The sequence below is a fragment of the Ranitomeya imitator genome, chromosome 3 (genome assembly GCF_032444005.1).
Source record: "Ranitomeya imitator isolate aRanImi1 chromosome 3, aRanImi1.pri, whole genome shotgun sequence".
In the NCBI taxonomy this organism is placed as follows: Eukaryota; Metazoa; Chordata; class Amphibia; order Anura; family Dendrobatidae; genus Ranitomeya; species Ranitomeya imitator.
Genome location: NC_091284.1, coordinates 700,521,970 through 700,541,000, shown reverse-complemented (window position 1 = coordinate 700,541,000; position 19,031 = coordinate 700,521,970). Strand labels below are relative to the sequence as shown.

The window sequence follows — 19,031 nt, the reverse complement described above, 5'->3', positions numbered from 1 at the left end:
TTCAGAAGAGATATAAACTGAGCAAGGTCGACGGCCGTGCCCTGCCAGACGAAGAAGATATCGTCAATGTAGCGTGTCCATAGAAGGACACGCTCCATTGACCCCTGTTTGTCTGACAGGAAAAGGTCCCTCTCCCACAGCCCCAGGAACAGGTTAGCATAGGATGGCGCAAAGGCCGCTCCCATGGCTGTACCCTGGAGCTGTAGGTAGAAGGATCCTTTAAACAAAAAGAAATTGTGGGTGAGGGTGAACTCAAGTAGCTCCGGGATGAGGTCCCTCAAAGATGACGGGAGATTGGACATACCCAAAAAGAAACTGACTGCCCGAAGGCCATCAGAATGCCGGATGTTAGTATAGAGGGACTCAACATCAACAGAAGCTAAGAGAGTATCACCCTCAAAACACAGGCCATCGACCCTGCGCAGTAGATCCCCGGTGTCTTTGAGGAAGGAAGGAAGATTACATACTAGGGGCTGCAAATAGTGATCGATCCACCTATCCTGCATGTTAAGGAACCTACTATCCCTACGTTATACCTTTTACCCAAAATTCACAAAAATGTAAGTCCACCACCCGGCAGACCGATCGTGTCTGGGAGGGGGAACTTCCTTGAAAAAGTAAATAGGTGGATCGATCACTATTTGCAGCCCCTAGTATGTAATCTTCCTTCCTTCCTCAATGACACCGGGGATCTACTGCGCAGGGTCGATGGCCTGTGTTTTGAGGGTGATACTCTCTTAGCTTCTGTTGATGTTGAGTCCCTCTATACTAACATCCGGCATTATGATGGCCTTCGGGCAGTCAGTTTCTTTTTGGGTATGTCCAATCTCCCGTCATCTTTGAGGGACCTCATCCTGGAGCTACTTGAGTTCACCCTCACCCACAATTTCTTTTTGTTTAAAGGATCCTTCTACCTACAGCTCCAGGGTACAGCCATGGGAGCGGCCTTTGCGCCATCCTATGCTAACCTGTTCCTGGGGCTGTGGGAGAGGGACCTTTTCCTGTCAGACGAACAGGGGTCAATGGAGCGTGTCCTTCTATGGACACGCTACATTGACGATATCTTCTTCATCTGGCAGGGCACGGCCGTCGACCTTGCTCAGTTTATATCTCTTTTGAATGACAATGATCTCAACATTCGTCTTACCCCGGTGTGGGATAGTGAGAGAATAGATTTTCTTGATGTGACCATTCACAAGGATGAATTTGGTCTCTTACAGACCGATATTTTCAGAAAACAGACAGCTACCAACACTCTGCTGCATGCTACTTCCTGCCACCCGCGCCATATGATTCGGGCTGTCCCAGTGGGTCAGTTCCTCCGCCTTCGTCGGATCTGCTCTACTGATGCCGATTTTGAGGCGAGGGCGGAGGAACTGAAATTACGCTTTCTATCTAGGGGGTATAGCCGCCGTAGTGTTAAGCATGCATACCATCGTGCTAAACACTCGATTCGTAATAACCTTTTGTACAATCGTACATTGAAACAATCCAAAAATGGCGGTATGGTGAGGTTTGTGACATCGTATAATCCTCAACATGAGAGGATACGTATGGCACTGAGTAGGGCTTGGCCCATTTTAAAAGTCGACCCTATAATCGGTAAATTTCTGCCAGATTGCCCCGCAATTTCATTCCGACGGGCTAAAAATCTTCGTGACTGCCTTACACGTAGTCATTATGTGAGTAAATCAGTCCCTACATTTTTGGATTTGATGCGGCCAGGGGGTGGGTGTGTTCCGTGCGGAAGGTGTGTTGCCTGCCCCAATGTTGAGAGATGTACCTCCTTTGTGGATTCTGGGGGTACTAAGGTATACAACATTAGACAGAATATAACGTGTGTCTCTAGGTACGTAATTTATTACGCCACCTGTCCTTGCGGACTTATCTACATTGGGCTGACGACACGTCAGCTCAAGGTAAGGATTAGAGAACACGTCCTTGGGATTCAGGCGGCCACTACCTGCACGGACTCATCCACCCTCAAGACTTTACCTAGGCATTTTTGGGAATTCCACGACTGCGATTCCACTGGACTTAAGGTCCGGGGTATTGATCTTTTGAATGTCAACATTAGGGGAGGTAATCTCAGCAAACGTTTAGCCCAAATAGAGACTAGATGGATCTGGACTCTTCAGACCATCAGTCCTAAGGGGCTAAATGAGAATATCTCTTTTGTCCCATATTTGTGATGGGGTGTCCTCTGCATCGCCTTGATGCGCACTTGTTTGGCTGTTCTTGTTTTAATTTTTGTATTTTTATTCTTGTTCTCATATAGATATTGTCATGCTTGGAGGATGTGTCCGTAGGATGGAGGTTTGGTTTGGTGACTGTCTAAGGACCTGCGTATCTCTTCTATCCAATGGAGTTCATACAAGGGAATCCTCGGCTATTTATGGACTTGCTTTGGGCCATATATGTTGTATATTGCCGTGTTTTCCTTTTTTGTTGTTTTTACATTGTCATGTTTATGAATTTTTATTTTATATATTATTGTAATTGTGTTTCTTTTGTTCTTATTGTTCTATGACATATGTTTGTTGTTGTTCTCTGTCTATGGGTCACCTGTAGCCGTATAGGGGCTGTTTTGCCCTTGGTTATGCCCTCTTCCAATATGGCCGCGCCTGCTATGTTTATGCGCGGTATTGAGGGTGTGCGGCGACCTTTTTTCTCCCCTCTTCCTTCTTTTTTTCCCCCTTCCCCTTGTTTTATGGTTCCACTTACGGCCGTGAGACGAACTGTTTGCCCTTTGTTATTTTCTTCTTTAATATGGCCGCGGCTTTTTCGCGCATGCGCTGTGCCGAGGGAGGGCGGCGGCCCGGCGTTCCCATGGCTATGCGGTGAGTGAGCACGTGGGGCCCCACGTGCTCCCTCCGTGCTGGTGACGTGGACGACGGGTGCAGCCGCGGCGGCGACGGGCAGCGCATTATGGGTAATATACCGGATACTTCCGGTTTTACTGCCATAAAAGGAGGACACTGTGCACATTTATCCACGCCCCCTGAGGAAGGAGCATTGCGCTCCGAAACGCGCGTCGGGTGTGCTCCTGGCTGCTGGCTGTGACACCATCAGGTAGCTATCTATCTATACATTGTTTACATTATTGTGCTACTAGGATGCGGTGGTTGGGGTTATGGATTCCACGTATGATTGATCGTAGGCCCCCTATCTTTTATCTTGCCGCACGGATGATGCTGTAGTCGGTCGGCCTTGAGCCTGTGGGCATATGTACTGCCATCTAGTGCGTATCCTGTTTTCTCCCTGTGTTTTATGTACCTGTTCACAGTTTCATATATGTATTTTTGTACTAATAAAGTTATAGTTTTATGGGAATTATTGACTGCAAGTTTGTGAGGTTCTTTACCCCTAAAGCATCTGTCTGATATATTAGGGTATATTTTAGGAAGTTCTGTGGGGACATAATATGTTCTGTGTAGTAATTTGAGAGATGTTTCAGATAAAGAAGTTTGATTACTGCCTTTCGACAAACAGTGGAGCCAGGTCTCATTAGATAGAACAGAACCCAGGTCTTCTTCCAATTGAGCCATGTATTCCATTTTCTTGTTGTTAGGTAGAGCGATAAATATGGAGTAAAGTAAAGAGATAGTCCCACAGCCAAAAGGGTCATAGAGGCATTTTCGTTCGAAGGTTGTAAAGGAAGGCTCATTCAGATCACCCGAGTTTTTTTTTAACAAAGTGTAAAACTTAATTGATGTACATCACTTCTGTCGAAGGCGGGTTGTATTTTTGAATAAAATCTGGTCTTGTCATGACAATATAAGCTGGTGACCAGATATATTTTAGAATAGTAATCTTTTTAGATAACCACCACTTGAAAGAACTGATTTCTAGACCCGGAACAAACATTGGATTGTATAATAAAGATAATATTGGAGATGGATTTGATTGTAATTGAAAGTGAAATGTTATTTTTTCCCATAAAGACAGAGTGTGATGAGTATATGGGGCTACCCTCACCATGTTAGGATATATCTGATTTGTTGACCACGTAAGTCCTGTAAAAGAAAAAGGAGTTATTAGGGAATATTCTAAGTTTACCCACCTAGGCATATTAGAAATTGAGGAGATTATTGTCAATTGAGCTATTTTGGCTGCTTTGTAATATAGAGAGAAATTGGGAAGAGATAATGCCCCTAATATTCTATGAATAAACATTATTCGCTTAGCGTTTCAAGGTTGTTTTACTTGCCAAATGAATTTGGAGATTAATGAGTGGAGTTTTAAAAATATTATGCTGGGTATCAATATTGGTAATGATCTAAATAGATAAAGGAAACGTGGTAATGTAACCATTTTTATAGAGTGAATGTGTCCCCACCGTGACAATGATGGGTTGGACCATATAGAGAGGTCAGTAGAAAGCTTTTAAATTAGTGGGGTATAATTCCACGTACATAAGGATGATCTATTAGTGATGAGGTTAATGCCTAGGTACATTAGGTAGTGTTCTTTTTTAGTAAATTTAAATTGGGAAATAATGTGGTCTTGTACCGGATCAGGTGTGTTGATAAGCATCGCTTCTGACTTTTCCACATTCATTTTTAGACCAGAGATCTGTTCAAAGGAGTGGAATACCGTAAAAAGATTGGGTATAGATATATTGGGTTGTGAAATGGTCAATAGAAGGTCGTCTGCAAATAAACTCACCTTATAATCATCCTTCTTATTATCTAAATTATATCCCTTAATATCAGAATGTGTTCTAATAGCTTCCGCTAGGGGCTCCATCACTAGTGCAAATAGAGCAGGGGACAAGGGACATCCCTGTCTCATTCCCCCTGTACAGTATATTAATGGCTAATGGTTTTGTGGTGGGCAATTTTAAATAGGCGGTGGGGGAATCATATGGTAGTTGTAAGGATTTAATCAGACCAGATGGGAAACCAAGTTCGTAAAGGATAAAAAAAAGAAAAGGACCATGAAATTGAACCCAAAGCCTTTTCTATATTTAAGCCTAATACCATTAAGGGGATTTGCTTTGCTTTGCTGAATGGATAATATTTAAGTTACGTCTTGTATTGTCTGGGGCTTGTCTATAAGGAAGCATGTAGTTCTTTTAATCTCAAGTCCAATGATACCTTTATATGATCAGTCTGTTCTTTCAATACTAAGAAATCAGTGTTTGAGTTGATGTACAAAGGGATTATAGATATGAAGCCTCTGTCACTACAGCTCTGTTCCGTTCCCAGCACTGCCTCCTCCTGCCTGACTAACAATTCCTTGGTCTGAAGCCATGCAGCATCGAGGCTATGGAATAGAGATGGAGTGACAGAGTGTTTAGAGCTACCATAGTCTCTTAACCTCATTTGTATATCAACTCAAACTCTAATTTCTGAGTAATGGTGGAACAGACTGGCCATATAAAGTGATTTCTTGACTCTGCTGGGAAAGAGTTACATGCACAAATAAATAGTTTGGTGGTGAAATCCTGCTGACAGATTGTTTTTTTTTTTACCTTGGAACTGTTAGTGATGTTTGGCTTTAATAAACTATCACTGATGACACATGTGTGGCACATAAAGCATTCTCCTTTAATACATCATTTATGATTTTTTTTCCAATACCATATTTTAATCAAGACATTTCCATACTTCCTAATTGACAGCTTTATAGATATTAAAATTAAACAGATTGTGAAAAGTTCCAGGTTGTTTGCCATCAAGGTTGTACTACAAGTATCATGAATAGATCATAATGGCTTGAAGTAAAGTCCATGAGAAATCTGTGCTAAAAATTGGGATTTTCCCTGCCAGGGATAAGTTCTCACAGCCTGATGGCATTTTACAGTGATACAGTAATTGATAAGTTCATGTCTTTAATAGGTAATGTTTATTTCATAACCTAACAATGATCTGTTCCTGCGTCTCTTGTTTCAGTTGAGTAAAAACCATGGCTGATCGGTAACACTCAGTCCAAGAATCCTCATCGGAATCCAAACTGCTAAAAATGCTCCTACTTTTCAGCAAGTAGTACTTTGAAATTAGTCTTTCATTGCTCATTTCAATATTCTCAGTAACAGAAGGTTTTTACACCCATACCATTGGGCTCTTCGGTGTCATACTGTCCTGCTGGGAATAGAAAAAAATCAGACTAAATACTGGAACAGTTTTTTGACCAACTGTACAGAAAAATCATACTTAATAAGAATGCATGCAATGAAACTAAGGTGTAAGTTGCTTTATAAAACCATGTGTAAAAACCATCATCTTTGGTGAAAGCAGATCTGTCACCAGATTTCACAATACAAACTCCATTCATACATACAGTTAGGGCCAGAAATATTTGGACAGTGACACAAGTTTTGTTATTTTAGCTGTTTACAAAAACATGTTCAGAAATACAATTATATATATAATATGTGCTGAAAGTGCACACTCCCAGCTGCAATATGATAGTTTCCACATCCAAATCGGAGAAAGGGTTTAGGAATCATAGCTCTGTAATGCATAGCGTCCTCTTTTTCAAGGGACCAAAAGTAATTGGACAATGGACTCTAAGGACTGCAATTAACTCTGAAGGCGTCTCCTTCGTTAACCTGTAATCAATTAAGTAGTTAAAAGGTCAGGGGTGGATTCCAGGTGTGTGGTTTTGCATTTGGAAGCCGTTGCTGTGAGCAGACAACATGCGGTCAAAGGAACTCTCAATTGAGGTGAAGCAGAACATCCTGAGGCTGAAAAAAAAGAAAAAATCCATCAGAGAGATAGCAGACATGCTTGGAGTAGCAAAATCAACAGTTGGGTACATTCTGAGAAAAAAGGAATTGACTGGTGAGTTTGGGAACTCAAAAAGGCCTGGGCGTCCACGGATGACAACAGTGGTGGATGATCGCCGCATACTTAATTTGGTGAAGAAGAACCCGTTCACAACATCAACTGAAGTCCAGAACACTCTCAGTGAAGTAGGTGTATCTGTCTCTAAGTCAACAGTAAAGAGAAAACTCCATGACAGTAAATACAAAGGGTTCACATCTAGATGCAAAGCATTCATCAATACCAAAAATAGACAGGCCAGAGTTAAATTTGCAGAAAAACACCTCAAGAAGCCAGCTCAGTTCTGGAAAAGTATTCTATGGACAGATGAGACAAAGATCAACCTGTACCAGAATGATGGGAAGAAAAAAGTTTGGAGAAGAAAGGGAACGGCACATGATCCAAGGCACACCACATCCTCTGTAAAACATGGTGGAGGCAACGTGATGGCATGGGCATGCATGGCTTTCAATGGCACTGGGTCACTTGTGTTTATTGATGACATAAGAGCAGACAAGAGTAGCCGGATGAATTCTGAAGTGTACCGGGATATACTTTCAGCCAAGATTCAGCCAAATGCTGCAAAGTTGATTGGACGGCGCTTCATAGTACAGATGGACAATGACCCCAAGCATACAGCCAAAGCTACCCAGGAGTTCATGAGTGCCAAAAAGTGGAACATTCTGCAATGGCCAAGTCAATCTCCAGATCTAAACCCAATTGAGCATGCATTTCACTTGCTCAAATCCAGACTTAAGACGGAAAGACCCATAAACAAGCAAGACCTGAAGGCTGCGGCTGTAAAGGCCTGGCAAAGCATTAAGAAGGAGGAAACCCAGCGTTTGGTGATGTCCATGGGTTCCAGACTTAAGGCAGTGATTGCCTCCAAAGGATTTGCAACAAAATATTGAAAATAAAAATATTTTGTTTGGGTTATGTTTATTTGTCCAATTACTTTTGACCTCCTAAAATGTGGAGTGTTTGTAAAGAAATGTGTACAATTCCTACATTTTCTATCAGATATTTTTGTTCAACCCTTCAAATTAAACGTTACAATCTGCACTTGAATTCTGTTGTAGAGGTTTCATTTCAAATCCAATGTGGTGGCATGCAGAGCCCAACTCGCGAAAATTGTGTCACTGTCCAAATATTTCTGGCCCTAACTGTACATACAATAAAAATGGTTCTCAGATCTGATGTGGATGATGTTCTTACTTTGAAAACCTGTGACAGAATGGCCGTTTAATTTTTGCCGTTTATTTTTGGAAGTTTAAACTCATTTTCTGCCCACCTAACCTGTTCGACAGTTCCTCAGTGTCCCTCCTGCTGTTGAGAACTCCCAATGCTAAGTACAAACTGCAGCTGCAAGTCAGGATGGGTGGATTCTGAATACACTCGGACTTATGAGATTTTTTTACTGCTTAAGTTGAATCATAAAATTCTAATTTTAATATTTAGACTATGCCGACATTCTGACATAGTATTTCGAAATAACGTTTTCAGATGCATCTACTTAATAATATATGCAGTTTGTATTGTGAAATTTTGAGACAGAGTAGAGGGACAGCACTATTCACCAGTGTTATATTGTCGTTCCATTATATTAAGGGGAGTATGATAATGTATACAGTTTTTTAGGAGACCTGAAAGGCCCTATATAAATATTTTTGTCACGCTCGCACCCAGACTGGTTGGCGCGAGCATGCGGGGGTGTTTTGCCCCACTGGACCACAGACCAGACTGCCCTGGAAGGGGTGTAACTAAGTAGCTTCCTTGGTCTTCGCTGGAGCCTCTGATGGTGAGGTCAGACTTGTGCGGCAGGAAGCTACCAGGTACCACTCCAGGGTGGTGTCTGGCTGTGGCTGCTGATCCCACCAGGGAACGGAACATAGACAGGCAAGCGGGCACGGCTGGCACTCTGGCAGACAGGCAGGCACAGCTGGGACACAGGCAGGCGGACGGGTATAACAGAGACACTGGCAGGCAGGCATGCTGGTTCTCTGGCAGGCAGGTACGGGTACAACAGAGACACTGACAGGCAGGCAGGTACGGCTGGCTCTCTGATAGGACAGGCGGACTAGGCTGGTACACTGGAAGAACCGGTAGGGACCGGTCTGCAGGCAGGTATGTAAAACAGGTAAGTACCTGTTCAGTCAGGAGGACTTAAGAATAGGTAGAGAAAGACTGCAAGACTGGATGCAGAGCGAAAGCACAGGAGTTAAAGCCAAGAACAGAGACTCATGAGGTGGAGCCAGGAGGAGGAGCCAAGTGCAGAAACACAGGGGGCGGAGCCTAGAGCAGGAGGCGATGACTCGACTTGCAGAGTTGCAGACTCAGTGCAGATCTGAGAGCAAAGCCACAGAGTGCAGAGCCCAGAGCAAAACCACAGAGCAGAGCAAGGTCACAGAATGCAGAGCAAGGAGCAAAGCAAGGTCGCAGAGAGCAGAGCCAAAAGCAAAGCAAAGCAAGACACAGAGTATGCACAGCAGGGAAAGGAAACCAAGGCAGGTATATAAACGGACACAGGAACAGGACTAGGCTAAGACAAAGTCAGGAACAGGTCAAGAAACGGAGACATGGACACAAGCCAGGGTACGACGCCCCTCTGGGTGGCGGACATAGGCCAGGGTACGAAGCCCCATTGGATGGCAAACACAGGACACAGACCAGGATACAATGCCCCCTGGGTGGCGGACATAAGAGTAACAGAGACAGGGCGCGACACCTCAGCAGCCAAGAACTGACTGAGGGAGTAAGTTGCACAGGCCCCCATCAATGAGTGGGAAAGTCTTAAATAGAGGAAGCCTCATGGCAATTGGCCGGGGACACCTTAGCAAGGTGCACACAGTCTCAATAAGACACAGGAGTTGCCAGCGCCGCCCCTCTATGCACACAGACAGAGCATGTACACAGCAAGCAGCAGACATGAGGCACACAGCATGGAGCTGGCAGCAGAGAGAAGTCACAACAAGGCCCAGAGAAGTAAGTAAGTTTGAGTGTAATGCAGGTGGGGGATGGGAGGCCATGCAGTGATGACAGCAGGGTTGTTACAATTTTATAGGATAATTGAAGGCTGAATTGATACCATACTGTATGTTCTGCTATATCTAGAAAGGGCCTAAGGCAATAACTCAAGGGCTCTCTTTTAGGTGTTCTTTGAATCCCTGCACCTTTGGCGCTTCATAAGTCATAACAAAATGTATTCCTTTTGCCTCGAGTTTAATTGTGATAATCAGACATGAGTGAAATTCTTCTCCTAAATCTGTTTTCTTTATCCGTTTCATTCGAATATAATGGAAGCTGATTGGCTAATATTTTGCTGAACTGTAGAGGTCCAGAAATTGGGTTAAAAAAATGTATGCTCACCTGTCTGCTGCCATAGTCCACTGTCCTCTCTCCCCGCTCCAACTGGCCTCTTTTTTCTTCTGATGCATCTTCAGGCATCTTCATTCTGTGTCAGCATTTTTGAGGCCAAGTAGGCATCTGACGTCACAATGCACATACCAACATGACATCCGCTGTCCAAGGTGCTGACTAGGCCTCAGGTGAGACACATCGTTACATGCATTGTGACTTTAGGAATCTACTTGACCCCAGAAGCCTTGGTGCAGAGTGAAGATGCATGAAGAGGACATCACACATTATAGGGAAAGAAGAGGTTAGAAGAAGCGTTGAACCGGACTATAGTCTGTGGCATAGCAGATTAGCGATGAAGCAAGTGTTCATACTTTATAACGTTTTACCCTATGTTTATTATGCTCTAGGTAGAGATGGGCGAGAATGCCTGGCACTGCTCGATACTCGATTGTGCATTGGGGTGGGTGTAGAGAAGGAGGCAACAGGCGCTGCTGGGTTCTAGGTAACCAAGTCAGTTCTGCCATGCAGTCTGGAGTCTGAAATTCCTCTGTAATTGGAGCTATGCACAACAGCCCCAGTTATAGGCAAAATCGGATTAAATAAAAAAAGGATTTATATATTGATAAAACCCTAAAGGTTTTCTATCACATTATGTGCAATAAATGAGAAAAAAAAAAAAAATCTAGTAAAAAATAAATGAAAAAATAAGCCACTGCCAATCCAAATTGCTAGAGAATGGGGAACACATTTTTTTATTTATTTAATAGTTCTTTATAAAAAAAAATTTGAAAAACAAACATGTACAGTGCCTTGCGAAAGTATTCGGCTCCCTGGAACTTTTCCCACATATCATGCTTCAAACATAAAGATACCAAATGTACATTTTTGTTGAAGAATCAACAAGTGGAACACAATTGTGAAGTTGAACGAAATTTATTGGTTATTTTAAATGTTTGTGGAAATTCAAAAACTGAAAAGTGGGGCATGTAATATTATTCGGCCCCTTTAACTTAATACTTTGTTGCGCCACCTTTTGCTGCGATTACAGCTGAAAATTGCTTGGGGTATGTCTCTATCAGTTTAGTTCATCAAGAGACTGAAATTATTGCCCATTCTTCCTTGGCAAACAGCTCGAGCTCAGTGAGGTTTGATGGAGATCGTTTGTGAACAGCAGTTTTCAGCTCTTTCCACAGATTCTCAACTGGATTGAGGTCTGGACTTTGATTTGGCCATTCTAACACCTGGATATGTTTATTTGTGAACCATTCCATCATTCCATTGTAGATTTTGCTTTATGTTTGGGATCATTGTCTTGTTGGAAGACAAATCTCCGTCCCAGTCTCAGGTCTTTTGCAGACTCCAACAGGTTTTCTTCAAGAATGGTCCTGTATTTGGCCCCATCCATCTTCCCATCAATTTAAACATGTTCCCTGTCCCTGCTGAAGAAAAGCAGGCCCGAACCATGATGCTGCCACCACCATTTTTAACAGTGGGGATGGTGTGTTTAGGGTGATGAGCTGTGTTGCCTTTACGCCAAACATATCGTTTGGCATTGCTGCCAAAAAGTTTGATTTTGGTTTCATCTGACCAGAGCACCTTCTTCCACATGTTTGGTGTGCCTCCCAGGTGGCTTGTTGCAAACTTTAAACAACACTTTTTATGGATATCTTTGAGAAATGGCTTTCTTCTTGCCTCTCTTCCATAAAGGCCAGATTTGTGCAGTGTACGACTGATTGTGGTCCTATGGACAGACTGTCCCACCTCCGCTGTAGATCTCTGCAGTTCATCCAGAGTGATCATGGGCCTCTTGGCTTCATCTCTGATTAGTCTTCTCCTTGTTTGAGATGAAAGTTTAGAGGGACGGCCGGATCTTGGCCGGATCTTTGCAGTGGTATGATACTCCTTCCATTTCAATATGATCGCTTGCACAGTGCTCCACAACAGTATCACGGACCTGCCTGTTGTGTTCCTTGGTCTTCATGATGCTCTCTGTGCTTCAAACAGAACCCTGAGACTATCACAGAGCAGGTGCATTTATACGGAGACTTGATTACACACAGGTGGATTATATTTATCATCATTACTAGCATTTAGGACAACATTGGATCATTCAGAGATCCACAATGAACTTCTGGAGTGAGTTTGCTACACTGAAAGTAAAGGGGCCAAATAATATTGCACGCCCCACTTTTCAGTTTTTGAATTTCCACAAAAATTTCAAATAACCCATAAATTTCGTTCAACTTCACAATTGTGTTCCACTTGTTGTTGACTCTTCACCCAAAATTTACATTTGGTATCTTTATGTTTGAAACGTGATATGTGGGAAAAGGTTGAAAAGTTCAAGGGGGCCGAATACTTTCGCAAGGCACTGTATTTCCCTTATTTTCTCAACGATATCACCCAATATCAGCAAAGAAAAATAAAAAAGATTATGATATAAAATGATGCCCAATGTATCAAGATAAAAAGATGCAAAAACTATTTGAATATCCGAATACGGAAAAAAAATGACACCTCTTTAAACCGCATGTATGAAAAAACCGGAAAATTTGCCTGGTAAGGAACGTGGGTAAATGGCCTGGTCTTGAACTGGTTAATAAAGGTAATTGTGTTTATACTTTCCTAACAGGTGCATCGTGTTACTTTTGGAAATAATGTGATTGCTTGCACCAGCCTTTTGTTCACTGTCATGTTTTATGTATATGGATATGTTACGGTGACTGCCAAAATTCATTGATCTAAAAATGTATTCCTTACCATATTCTGTTCAGCAAAACATGCAGCATCATGCACAGTTACAAAGACTTGCTGTTCAGTAAGATGATCCATGATACCAATAGAGACCAATGTTCTAAGCACTTTAGCTGGAAGGCAAAAAGAACAATTCACTTAGGAATTAAAATTCAAAATCTCCAAAATTCACTTTATGGCAACAGAGGGTTTTATAGCTGTTTTACAGTACAGTACTCTTGTAAAAAATATATATATATATGTATTGTAAGTTCAAAGAAAACGTCTTTAATGTCCAAAAAAACTCAGAAAAGAAACAGCACACATTATCCTCTGGATCCAAGCCTGGCGTCAAAACAGTAATAATCCGAGACCAGCTGCCGTGGACGACTGCACCACCGTGTCTTGCTCAGGGGTGCCAGGCCTTTTGGCTCTGCATGGCTCCATGCTACTTCACACAGGCTGAGTCTTTGCAGAGCCACCTGCTCTGCAAGTTTACAAACCAAAACTGACACCCTTTGCTGCAGGGTTCTTAAAAGGAATCTGTGGCCATAGGCCACTTGTAAGACCTAGCCGGGAGGGAGAAGACTGCCTGACTACCTTCCTGTAGTCTGCTCCAAAAATAAAAGCCCATGCCGGGTTCTCTTAAATCTGCCTTGGACAAATAGCTTGTCCAAGACCAAACTTACTTTTATTTTGCACTGCAATCACAGCTATGCCTGTGACTGCAATGCACTCCAGCGGCCTCATATATGCTTCTGTGCGCATCCTGGGGGATACATATCACCCCTCACATACAATACCTTTCAGTGCCTCACAATATATACAGTATATAGTAATCTTCAAGAGTACTGGTGTCTCAGCATGCCTTTTCTCTGTCTCTCTCTCTCTATACATGTAGTAAATTCAGGACCAGTTAGGCTTGCGATGCAATTAACACAGATAACTAATAATTCTCTGTGTAATTCACTTGATTTTACTTTTACTAATCTAACAGTACTTGAAGAATCAGAAAAAATAAAGAGTAGATGCTCACCATTGCATCCCGCAAGGAGTAGATGCATGCCAGCCTTCTGACACTCAACACACATCTAAATAATATGAAGAACACATGGTTTGATGCAAGATATTTTTCTAAAAATCGAAGAAATTCACAAATTTTACAATACCATAAAGTGATCTCAGTAATTGTGTAAACCTTAGGGTACTTTCAGACGTCCGTCATTGTCAGTCCGATCTCGGATCGCAATGCACGTACTGACCGCACATCGCTGAGAGTGACAACCTCATAGAAATACACTAAGCTGTCCTACTCAGGATGGGAGACGTGCTGCCAGTTAGTACATCGCGATCAAATATCGGACCGATAATCCTGAATGTCTGAAAGAGCCCTAAGGCTGCCGTCACACTATCAGTATTTGATCAGTATTTTACATCAGTATTTGTAAGCCAAAACCAGGAGTGGAACAATCAGAGGAAAAGTATAATAGAAACATATGCACCACTTCTGTATTTATCACCCACTCCTGGTTTTGGCTTACAAATACTGATGTAAAATACTGCTAGTGTGACGGCAGCCTTAATGTGATTTTTGGAATCAATTTGAAAATGGACATAACCAAGCGTCTCATTGTGTGCCAATATCCATGCTACAATCGGAGGAAGGGAACATTACAGAGTGAAGTTTTATTTCGTCACCATCTCTTTGCTTCATTTTTAGTGTAACGTTGGGATCATCTGGTTATGGGGAGTGGTACACTTACTTTACTCACTGATCCCTTCTCTAGCGCAGGCTCTGCATAGCTGCAACCGGTAAAATGCAGGCAGTTACTGGCCCTGATTCTTCACAGTCAATGACTGGGCTCAGTGGTTATGTGCTCACTTATTAGCACATCACCAAAGAGTCCACTGGCTGCAATAGTCACCTGCACTGTAGTTGTCACATAATGAATGCAGACTATCAACAAAGACCAGGGACAGTTGTAGAGAACTGGTGCTGTTTACTCACTGGGTTAATTAATTTTACATTTTGATAGATCAGACTTTTATGAAGGCCCTGATACTACATATGTGTATTTTTAATGACTTTCTTTTTAATGGGGGAACATTGGATGCAATTCAGATTTATATGTATTTTGAATTTCTTTCAAAATTTTTGCAAATTGTCTCTTCAGAGAGGAAGAAGACTAGAACTCTAGTGCCACCTATTGGAAGTAGCAATCCTAACAGTCAATGTCGACCCTTTAATCTTTTTGCTGCATTTCTTAGTCCATTTATGGGACTGGAGCTGCATTCAGCTGATTTGCTGGTAACAGTGCAAATTATGGTCTCCTTTAAAGTCCTGCGACAATATAGGTTTCAGCAGAGCTCCATGAAGGCAGGCACAAGGGTCTTCAACAGACCCCCTGTTGTCATAGCAACCCATTGAAGCCCTGTGATTCCAGCACACTATTAATGCTGCTGTCAGAGACTCACATAGGACCGGAGCAACGCTGGATACCGAAGAAGTTGGCGACACTACAGTAACATTTACACACCTTTAGGGGGAAAAAAAATAACAGGAAACCTATAACAAAAGACACAGTTTTAGATCTTGTAGGGAGGAAACACAGGTTAGATATTAGAAAAAAGCTTTTTGACAGTGAGGGTGATCAACGAGTGGAACAGGTTGCCAGGAGAGGTGGTGAGTTCTCCTTCAATGGAAGTCTTCAAACAGAGGCTGGACAGACATCTGTCTGGGACGATTTAGTGAATCCTGCATTGAGCAGGGGGTTGGACCAGATGACCCCGGAAGTCCCTTCAAACTCTACCATTCTATGATTCTAAATTGTATTCACTGCAGACATTTAAAATCAAATTCCATGCAGGTGGCATATGGATAATAATACAGATGAATAATAGTCTGTTTTTTTTTTCCTTACTTTTTTTATACGCTCATGTGAACTTAGCCTAACAAATTATTTATACTTAAGTTAAACTGGTCAGTCATCCACTGACCTGTATGAAAAGACGAGCTCCGGCAATGTCAATAAATATAATCCCGCTGCAATCAATGATAAGTGACTTAATTTCAGGGTCTGTAGAAATAAAAACAATTTTATTGCAATTTTATCTTACTTTATAAACTAAATAAAAAATGTAAATTTTCCCATCTCAATTGTTTACTTTCATCTTATAAAGTGAGAATAATAACCAAGCAACTAAAAATATATATCAGTGACCAATATGGCCCCCATTCTTTCAATAACAGACATAAGATGTCCATCCATGGAGTCAGTTTGTTTATCTGTTGACGATGAACTTTTAGGGCAGTATCAACCACAGCCTCCCACACTGTTCAGAGAGGTGTAGTGTTTTCCTTCAGCATAAATCTTAAAAACCGTTTAAGAAGGGCCCAAGAGATCTCAATAGAGTTTAAGTCATTTGAGGAAGGGGCCATGTCTTTATTCTTTCCTCTTTAAAGGTCTTTACGGACAGCCAAGCATTAGAGAACTTCAGTGCATTTAGTGGAGCATTGTCCAACATAAAAATCAGGGCTTTCTTGAAACCATAGAGACTTTTTCCAGTGCCAGTGCTTGAAGAAAGTGTCTTCCAGAAACTGGCAGTAGGTTTGGAAGTTGATTTTGAGTCCATCTTCAACTTCAACTGATCTAACTAGCTCATTTTTAATAATACCAGCCGATAGCAGTACCCCACATCAACTTGCTGGTGTCTGAGTTGAAGTGGATGTCTGAACCCGTTACTAATCCAGGCACGGGCTCATCCAATTGGTCCGTCAAGAGTTACTCTCATCTCATCAGTCCATAAAACCTTTGAAAAATCTATCTTCAGATATTTCTTGGCCCAGTCTTGACGTTTCACCTTTTGTGTCTTGCTCAGTGGTGGTAGGGTCTTAGCCCTCCTTACTTCGGCCATGTCTCTGAGCACCGAACACTTTTTACTTCTGGGCTCTCCAGGGAGGTTGCAGTTCTGGAATATGACAACAATGGATGATAATGGGTTCTTATTGGGTTCACGCTTGAGCCTTCTCAACTCTTTGGCAGTTAATGTGCGTATTTTTTCCTCAACATGTTTTTTTGCAACCCTGTTGATTGTCTGCAACAAATTTTTGATGCTGCTGTAATCTTGCCTCAATATGTAAGCAATTTCAAGAGTATTGCATCCCTCTGATAAATGATTAATATATTTTTTAATTTTTTTAATGTCAGTGAAGTCCCTTTTTTTAACTATTTGCCTGAGGAAAACAAGCTGCCTAATAATTCTGCAAGCACACCTTGATAAAGGATGTTAATATCCTTGGGCCACAACCTCTTATTACACAATTACATATCATCTGATCTCCTTCATCTAAAAAGCATTCTAGTTTATACAGCTTAGAGTTGGAAAATCTGCATGAAAATAATGATATGGTCAAAATACTCACGTGCCTAATAATTTTGCACATAGTCTTTAACAGGCATTAACCCTGTCACAGTTATGGCAACAATGGCACATTTAATCAATTGTCTAGAAATTGGGAGTAATTTGTATTTGTGGGAAGAGCACAACAATGTGCCGAATCCACATAAAAGTCAGCATGAAACATATTGTTAAAAACACAAGATTTAGAATGTTTTCTTTTCCCAAGCATCATTTGCAGTCTATCCTGATACTTTTGGTGCTAATCACAAATCAACATCAGGGTTCTCAACCTCATATTTTTTTCTGTAAAAGTAACATCCAAACATTCATGCAAAGTCTATATCTCTGGGAACAAACGTGAAAACAAAAAATTATTCTGAAGATAAAATTACATTCATATATACTTTGGAACCGTTCTGTCTTTTTTACTGAAACAAGCAGCCTGCTGGAATAATTTTTTCTGTAAAATGGAGGAGACGCTAATGGAAACTGAAAGGACATCATTATAAATATGTAGAGTCCATTTGATGTAGACTGGGTCCGAAGTTTAATGGCTCTGTCTCTGCATTGAATTCTGTTTATCTGAGATCTGGTGACTGCGCTGGCCACTCCATTACAGCTAGAATACCAGCTGCCTGCTTCTTCCCTAAATAGTTCTTGCATAATTTGGAGGTGTGCTTTGGGTCATTGTCCTGTTGTAGGATGAAATTGGCTCCAATCAAGCTCTGTCCACAGGGTATGGCATGGCGTTGCAAAATGGAGCGATAGCCTTCCTTAGGCTACTTTCACACTAGCGTTTTTTTCCAATATGTCACAATGCGTCGTTTATGGGAAAAAACGCATCCTGCAAAGTTGTCTGCAGGATGCGTTTTTGCCCCAATAGACTAACATTAGCGACGCATTGCGACACATTGACACACATCGCAACCGTCGTGCGACGGTTGCGCCGTGTTGTGGCGGACCGCCGGGAGCAAAAAACGTTACATGTAACTTTTTTGCTGCCAACGGTCCGCCCCCACCTCCCTGCACCTCACAATGGGGCAGCGGATGTGCTGGAGAAATTCATCCGCTGCCCCCGTTGTGCGGCGCATTCACTGCTAGCGTCGGTACGTCGGCCCATCGCAGTGCGTCGGGCCGAGTCCGACGCTAGTGTGAAAGTAGCCTTATTCAAAATCCCTTTTACCTTGTACAAATCTCCCACTTTACCAACACCAAAGGAACCCCAGACCATCACATTTCCTCCTCCTTGCTTGACAGATGGTGTCAGGCACTCTTCCAGCATCTATTCAGTCTTTCTGCATCTCACAGATGTTCTTCTTTGTGAGCCAAACACCTCAAACTTGGATTTGTCTGTCCATAACACTTTTTTCCAATCTTCCTCTGTCCAATGTCTGTGTTATTTTGCCCATATTACTCTTTTCCTTTTAATAGTCAGTCTCAGATATGGCTTTTTTTCCCACTCTGCCTTGAAGGCCAGCATCCTGGAGTCGCCTCTTCACTGTAGACGTTTACACTGGCGTTTTGCGTGTACTATTTAATGAAGCTGCCAGTTGGGGACCTGTGAGGTGTCGATTTCTCAAACTACAGACTCTAATGTATATGTCTTATTGCTCAGTTGTGCAGCGGAGCCTCCTACTTCTCTTTCTACTCTGGTTAGAGCCTGCTCTGAAGGGAGTAGTACACACCGTTGTAGGAAATCTTCAGTTTCTTGGCGATTTCTCGCATGGAATAGCCTTCATTTCTAAGAACAAGAATAGACTGTTGAGTTTC

General features: G+C 42.1%; 1 protein-coding gene across 3 annotated transcripts in view; it reads right to left on the bottom strand.

Annotated features, from left to right (window-relative positions):
* Nucleotides 1-5,531: 5,531 nt before the first annotated feature.
* LOC138670853 (solute carrier family 26 member 10-like) overlaps nt 5,532-19,031 on the bottom strand; it is a 140,049-nt gene continuing 126,549 nt past the window's right edge. The window contains exons 15-18 of one of the 3 annotated variants that reach the window (XM_069758580.1): nt 15,858-15,937; nt 13,897-13,951; nt 12,888-12,994; nt 5,532-6,089 (exon numbers count right to left, since the gene is read on the bottom strand). In XM_069758580.1, the coding sequence (XP_069614681.1) occupies nt 6,048-6,089; nt 12,888-12,994; nt 13,897-13,951; nt 15,858-15,937 (284 nt within the window). In that variant the 3' untranslated portion in view covers nt 5,532-6,047. The remainder of the gene's footprint in view (nt 6,090-12,887; nt 12,995-13,896; nt 13,952-15,857; nt 15,938-19,031) is intronic. The other 2 variants (XM_069758581.1, XM_069758582.1) reach the window with 2 other exon arrangements.